Raw genomic sequence first — 7,548 nt, 5'->3', positions numbered from 1 at the left:
TCCATTTATTCTCCATCCTCCCCTCATTCCTCCCTTTCTCTACCCTTACTTCCTCCCCTCCTCTCCTCCATCCTCCCCTCACTCCTCCCTCTCTCTACCCTTCCTCCCTCCCTTCACTCTTCTCCTTCCTCCCCTCACTCCTTACTCCCTTTATTCTCCATCCTCCCCTCACTCCTCCCTCTCTCTACCCTTCCTCCCTCCCCTCACTCCTCTCCTCTATCCTCCCCTCCCTCCTCCCTCCCTCCCTTTATTCTCCACCCTCCCTCCCTCCCTCATCCCTCTCTTTACCCCTGTTCCCTTTCCTCCCTGCCCCTCTTTACCTTTCCATCCTCCATCCTCTTCTGCCTTCACCTCCCTCCCTGTTTTCCATTCTCCCTCCCTTCCTCTTTCTTCCTCTCTTTAACCCTCCTCCTTCCCCTCTCCATCTCTTCATCCCTCTTTCATTCCTCCTCCTTCATTCTCTCTCTCCTCCTTTTCCCCCCCCCACCATCCTCCCTCTATTTCCCTCTTCCATCTGCCTTCTTCCTCACCTCCCCATCCCCTATCTGCCCTTTTCTTGCCCCCCTTCTGTCTCCTCCCGCCTATGATTCTCCCCCTCTATCTCTCTTCCTTTCCTCCCTCTTCTCTCTCCCCCTCTCTTTCCCTCACTTCTTCCCCTTTCCTCTCTTCTCTCCCCATATTTCCTCCCTCCCCCTTCTACTCTGTGCTCTCTTGGTATCACTTTTTAAAAATGTTGTCTAGTGACTAACTTCCTACACAATACTTATCTTGACCACTTCTCAAGGTGTTTGGGATGTTTCCAATTAAGAATTCTACAAAACTCTGGAAAGCTCATAGAAAAAGCCTTACTACCCCCTCAGATGAGAGAGCTTCTTTTTTGAACAGCTAGTGAACAACTACTAGCTTCAAAAAAAAGTCAGAAGCTACAAGATCCGTTCTGAGAGTTGGATCTTAAAAACCCGTAAAAAGTAAGATGTATAAACTCATTACCTTGATGACGGAGTTGTTTTGTACCTTTGAGTGAATGTGTGCCACCCAGAAGGGAGATGTGCCCCTTTAGATGGAAGGGGGCAGTGCCAAGTTCTTAGGCACTTGCAGCTGGCTGCCACCCCGGTCAGCTGTTAGACCAGACTGATGGGCCAAGCTGTTTCCTGCTGGCTCTGACCCTAGGGTATGACAAGTATCTTTGTTGAGTCATAATACCCGGTGCTGTAGCAACCTGAGCAAAGGCATGGCACACTTGGAAAACTCAGTAGCCTTTTCATATCCAAAATATGCCAAGCTGCCTACTGTAGGACAAATTTTCACTATGCTTCAGTGTTTACGTGTATTTCACCACATTTTCCACAGTTCACAACCTCCCGATATCAAGCATCTCATTCCTTTCCCTCCTAAACTTTGAGAATGATCTCATGACATTCATTAGCAGTTTGGTGAAGGATTGTAGTTTTCACATACAGAATCGTTCCCCATCTTTGCAAGTGAAAACATTTTCCCATTTTTGTTTACTCCTTGAATTTCCTACTACAGCACCAGAGTTATATGGCAAGACATGCTTAGATTTACGTTGAAAGAATGAAATTTTGACCAAAGTCATTCTTAGTTATCCCAGACAAAACGGAAATTAAAAACTAGAGGCTGCCTTAGCCACTAATAAGACACTTCCTATATTATCCAAAAAAAAGTCAGAAAACATCTCTACCTTTGTAGTACCACAGTAGGCAATCATTTGGGACCTTTAGATGGTTTGTTTTGGAGAATTTGGATGCTGCGATGACTCTTCCAGTCTGTCTCAAGATGTTAGGTCTTTCCTCAACCCTCCATACTCTCCTAAAGCCTACTTGCCAGCTGGTACTAGAACTTAAAATTCATGACATCACTGTTTCTATAGAGAACAATGACAGCACAAAATGGTGGGCCTTAGCCTTAGGATTCTAGGTGATCTACATGGTCAAGCCATGAAAAAAACTTAAGCCCTCCACTTACTGTTTCCCATTTTGGCCAGTGATCATTGTTGGCTACAATATGTTTTAGAGAATTATCTATATCCACTGAGATACCTCTTGTTTAAACCCTTTTAAAAATATTATCACATACCAAAGGAGGGTCTCTCTTCTGTGTCTAAATTATACTTTATTTTACTTTGTCCTTTCCCTGTGTCTCTTCTTTCACCAACTGAATGTGAATAAACTTAACCAAACCCAGAATCATTTCAGATGTTCCCCTAGATAGTACAGTTTCATGTTGTGGTCATATCTTCACCTTCTTCTTGTTGAATGAGTTTGCCTGAAAAGAAGCAAACAGATTTCTATTCACCAAAGACAGGGCACCTATGATAGATTTAAAGAATGACTGTACTGAAGTCTATTGACTGTACTGAAGTTTATTGGGGTTATATATAGGAACATGTGAAGGGACTCTGGCCAGCTTGAGGATGGTGAACATGGTTCTGGCAGGCCTTGCCCTTCCCCTTGATTCTTTCTGCCTTCCTAAAAACTGTTAGATTACATTCTTAAAGCTACATCCCCAAGGTCTATTCGTTAATTTGGCCATGTCCTCTTCCTGAGGCTAGCTACCAAGGTCTAGCCATCAAAGTACTGAAGTCCAACAATCAAAAGCCCCACTTGGCTCACCTAATTAACGTGCTCAATTAAAATTCAACACCTCATCCAAACTCATCTTTCCCCTTGTACCTTTATAAACTGCCATTTTCTTATGTGTCATGTCTGTTTTCTCTCTATCCAGAGGCAGTCCTTTTTGTCCTCCTCCCTCTCCCATGTTCCCTTCCCCTTCTCCCTCATCCTTTATCTCCTGTCTTTGTCTCTTATCCCTGCCTGCTGTCTCTCTCAGGCAAATAATACTCCTTTGTGCTGAGAACTTGGCCATGGGGGTCCTGAGGCGTTCCTTTTCTTAACAACAGAGATGAGATGTTTCTTGCAGGACCATAGATGACTCTTAATGGCAGTTGTACCATCAGAAAGCTTACCCCATCCTGGGTTATGACTAATGGCTGCTGTGTTCCTGGAGCATCCTGAACAATTTGGGGATATGTTGGCCACTTGGAGAGTATCCTCTCCTCATCAATTGTGTCCTTATTATTCAATCTTGGTGGGAGTGTCTTTAAAATTTTGTAACTTTCATGGCATTTCCCGAGGCTTTTACATTTTGTTAGCATCCTGAGTCATATGAACACCTCTCCTCCATCCAGGAGAGAGTGTTTCAATGTGGAGAAAGAGAGATATATGATAGTAATTCCTTCCTCTGATTTTTTTTTACATTCTTTCCACCCTCTCTGTGATGTTTTCTGAGCTTTGGAGGAGGTGATATAAATGTCTAACTCCCTTTTTTTCATTTTTTTTGTCTGAGCATTGGACACTATCTCTCAGCAACAGTCACTTAATCTCACTAACCTAACTGGTTATGAGTCTCTGTAAGACGTAACCTATTTCAAAACAAGTAAGTTTCTCTCTATGGCAGACTAAATTTGAAAGCAGTTACTACTGTATTATGGTATGTGGAAGTAGCTTTTTCAGCCTCTATGAGGTATCTTTGTTTAATATCCTGAACTGCTGCTTTCATTGTCTTTTCAAATGTTTCTATGGACATATAAGACATGCGAGGGTTAGCAGAACATAATGAAGCAAATTTACATAGATGGTTAGGTTAGTTAAAGGTCCATCATTGCCCACTGAAATTGGATAGCTAACTGAGTAGTAAAAGGAATTGTTTGAAATGTCAGGTACAACATGAAAAGGTCCTGTGCTGCTTAGATTTTCACATCTTGATATAAACCTAGACATATCTGGGAAGAAGGATGCTCAATCAAGAAATTGCCTTCATCAGATCCACTTTGGGGGCCTGTTCTTAGTTACTGTTCTATTGCTGTGAAGATAGCATGGTCATGGCAACTTTTAAAGGAAAACATTTAAATGAGAGCTTGCTTTCAGTTTCAGAGTGTTATTCTTTGACCACCATGCTGGGGAGTGTGGCAGCAGGCATGGTGCTAGAGCAGCAGCTGAATACTTACATTTTATTAGCAAGTTGGAGGCAGGGGTGAGGAAGAAAGGAAGAGCGGGAGGAAAGGAAAGAAGGAAGGAAGGAAGGAAGGAAGAAAGGAAGGAAGGAAGGAAACTGGGCCTGGCATGGGCTTTTGAAACCTCAAGCCTAACCCCAGTGACATACTTTCTCAAACAGAGCATATACCCTAATCCTTTCTAAACAGTCTACCAACTGCCCCAACTGTCAACCAAACATTCCAATATATGAGCCTATGGGGACCATTCTCATTCAAACCACCACAACAAGTCTATAATTTTAATGATTATCTTGATTAATAATTGATATGGGAGGGCCTAGCCAACCATGGGTAGTTCTACTGGGCAGGTGGTCCTGGGACATATAAGAAAGGTAGCTGGACATGAACCTGGGAAGAAAGCCAAGAAGCCATCTTCTTTCATGGCTTCTGCTTCAATTCCTGCCTCCAAGATTCTGGCTTGGCTTCCTTCACTGATAGGCTGTGTTTGGGATGTTTAAGCCAAATAAGACCCTTCCTTCCCACATTGCTTTTTGTTATCATCTTTATCTCAGTGAATGGAAAACAAATTAGAACACATCCTCCCATTTTTATCAAAAAATAATCTTAGGTGAAGAATCATGGATAGGAGGCACTATTCCATATAGCCATCTATAATTCATAGTCATCTTCTATGAACTGTTCAGTCTCTTCATCCTGGAGTGCTACCTCTGCCGTAAATTCCCTGTATATTTGCTTACCCTGATGGTTTCTATTGAGATAGCTTTTGGTATTCAACCCAACTCAGGCCCAAAGAGGACCGGAGCTACCACCATGCTTACTTCTGGAGCTAGCTTTTTAGGTTTCCACAGGCTTTGAGCCAGTGCCATGACCCTTCCTTTCCCAACAGTCATAACTGGGTACTGAAAAGGCCTCAGTCTAAGTAGACCATGCTCATTCCTAGTATATGTTCTTTTAAGGAAAATCATACACATCATATTGTAGGGAGAAAAACAGCCCAACCCTAGGATAAACTTAATAGTTTTCACTTGCAGCATTTTGTTATTTTTATCTTTTGTGAGCTGTTGCTCATCTTGACAGCCTTTCAGAAACTCACTAACACAGCATTTGGCTTTATATCAATTCTGTTCCCCAGAAATCCTGACTCAATACAAATCTTGCCACGTTTGTCTATGAGTGGCACAGAGACACTCTTTCTTGATTACATTATAACTTAGGAATCCAATTTGTATGTGATTTAATCCATATATATATATATATATATATATATCAGTACCCCTTCTTACTTTGTAAAGATCTCATCCCACTATAAGGCTTAGAAATACCACTAAAGCCTCATACCAGATTCAAGGTACCTGCTCAATCAACATCTTTCTTTTTGTTTGTTTGTTTGTTTGTTTGTTTTGAGACAGAGTTTCTCTGTATAGCCCTGGCTGTCCTGGAACTCGCTTTGTAGACCAGGCTGGCCTCAAACTCAGAGATCCACTTGCCTCTGCCTCCCAAATGCTGGGATTAAAGGCGTGCGCCACCACTGCCCGGCCTGCCCCATCTTTCTTTTTATAAACAAATGTTTCTTTTATTTTTAATTATGTCTACGTATATGTGTCTATGTGTAGGTATGTACACATCTAAGTGCATTATCTCTGGAGCTCAAAAAGAGGTGCCATATTCCCTGAAGCTGGACTTACAAGATGGTTGTAAGCCACTCAATTCAGGTCCTCTGGAAGGACAGCAAGCTTTCTTAACCATGAAGCTACCTCTCCAGCCCTCAACATTTTTCTTAACCTTTCTATGAATACAGTGCTATCGGGTCTGGTGAAGTGAGCATCAAAGACTACCTCTTTCATATCTAGTTCTCTTAGTAATGCCACTTTCCCCTCTAATGCCTTTATAGCCCCAATGAGGACCATAACCAAGCATCCCTAATAGCTTATATGAGCTACATCAGCAACATCAGGGAATATGATTTCCCTCATATTGCCTTAAGTTATACAGCCTTTGTCTCAAGGGGAGATGGTTAGTTATATTACTCCATCTCTCTGTTTCCATGGCACTCAAATTGATCCTATCTATCCCCATATTCTACGACCTCCTAAACTAAACTGTGAAGGGCTTATTTTTGTTTTAAAATTATACTTAGTTTAGATGCTGAGCATTTCTCCTGATAACAGTTTCCAGTACTAGGCCATCAAGGCCCCTATCTACATGCTGATCCATGGGTTTTATTAAAGGTCTGGCCTGTAGCATATCTTCCAACACTGGTACTTCATGTTTTCCTTCTTTACTTCCCAGTTCTTCTCATGGGTTTTAGTTTTTTGGATTTTAGGGGGGCTCTAAGAAATATCTAACTTATATTCGCTTTCTCTTACATCTTGCCAGTGGTAAGAAATGCATGTCATCATCTTCATCTTATATTCTATTTCCCCTGACCCTTTCCCTGGAAAATTAAAGTCTAATATGATGTGGAAGATGCCACATGTCTTTGGTTCACTGTATTTTTTCCCTTACATAAGCAAATTCTTTCTGGGCAAACACAACAGCTTCAGTTGCATGTCTTATCACTTATAGCAAAAAACATACAAGAGCTGCCACAGCTTTCTTATGAACCTGCTTCATATATGCAAATTTTAGGGGTTGGAATGTATTTCTGATCCCATCAGTTATTTGGGGGCATCATTATGCTCACAAGGTAAACCTCATTCCTCAAGGATGCTTGCCTTTCTATACTACACAGAGGAAGATGGTCACTCTGTGATTCCCACCAAAAGTTGCTTCATTCTCTGAGCTGGATTGGCATGAGGGTGAGGGTACAGTGAAACAACTAAATTGAGCTACTTCATGGGTAGAAAGTAATATTTATTGAGGAGAAAAATGTCAAAGGTATCACTCGGGGGAACAGAGAGAAACAAATGTCAGAAAAGCAAGCAGATTTTGTATGGAAGTCAATAAGATGAGAGTCTTTAAACTGTTTGGATTGACCAGGAACTAGATGCCCTTACCAGAGGAAGATGAGCTTTGGGGGTAGATTATGGGAGGTCCTGATAAACAGTAACCTCTCTTAGGAGATCTACTTTCCTGATTAACTGAAAGTCACCTTATGAGATTCCTGAGGATGTTAAATTTAGGCTCTGTATATGCAATAGCAATCCTTCTGTTTCCAAGGTCATATCACTGTCATTTTGGGGGGCCCATTGTGAACCTAACTTACAAGACTTTTGTGGATGTTAAGTGTGACAATAGTCCTCTGTCTACTTCCTGCTGATTGGTGCTTAAAATGCTAGTTCAAAGCAGGGGCTCAAGGCAAGATGGTAGGAGACTCAAGGAAATTCCATCTGGTTTATGACTGTTGTTTTGTTTCACTAATTCTCTCCTGGAGGAGTCAGATGAGATAAAGGATAGTCATTATTATGAGAAGGACAGAGAAAAGTGGGCTGAGGAGAGAGGTAGAAGCCAAAGCTTCATAGAGGACCATAATAGGAATCCTGCACTGGAGTTGACCCCTGGAATCTGTAGTT

At 41.8% G+C, this 7,548-nt stretch overlaps 1 protein-coding gene across 2 annotated transcripts in view; it reads right to left on the bottom strand.

Annotated features, from left to right (window-relative positions):
• Akap4 (A-kinase anchoring protein 4) overlaps positions 1-1,844 on the bottom strand; it is a 10,418-nt gene extending 8,574 nt beyond the window's left edge. The window contains exon 1 of one of the 2 annotated variants that reach the window (XM_028770843.1): positions 1,703-1,844. In XM_028770843.1, coding sequence (XP_028626676.1) covers positions 1,703-1,729 — 27 coding nt within the window. In that variant the 5' untranslated portion in view covers positions 1,730-1,844. Of the gene's footprint in view, positions 1-990; positions 1,137-1,702 lie in introns of those variants that run through there. The other variant, XM_028770844.1, reaches the window with a different exon arrangement.
• Between the last annotated feature and the right edge of the window lie 5,704 nt (positions 1,845-7,548).

The sequence above is a fragment of the Grammomys surdaster genome, unplaced genomic scaffold (assembly GCF_004785775.1).
Source record: "Grammomys surdaster isolate TR1022 unplaced genomic scaffold, NIH_TR_1.0 204, whole genome shotgun sequence".
NCBI classification, from domain to species: domain Eukaryota; kingdom Metazoa; phylum Chordata; class Mammalia; order Rodentia; family Muridae; genus Grammomys; species Grammomys surdaster.
The sequence above is the reverse complement of the archived record's forward strand: the minus strand, read 5'-3'. Positions and strand labels throughout refer to the sequence as shown.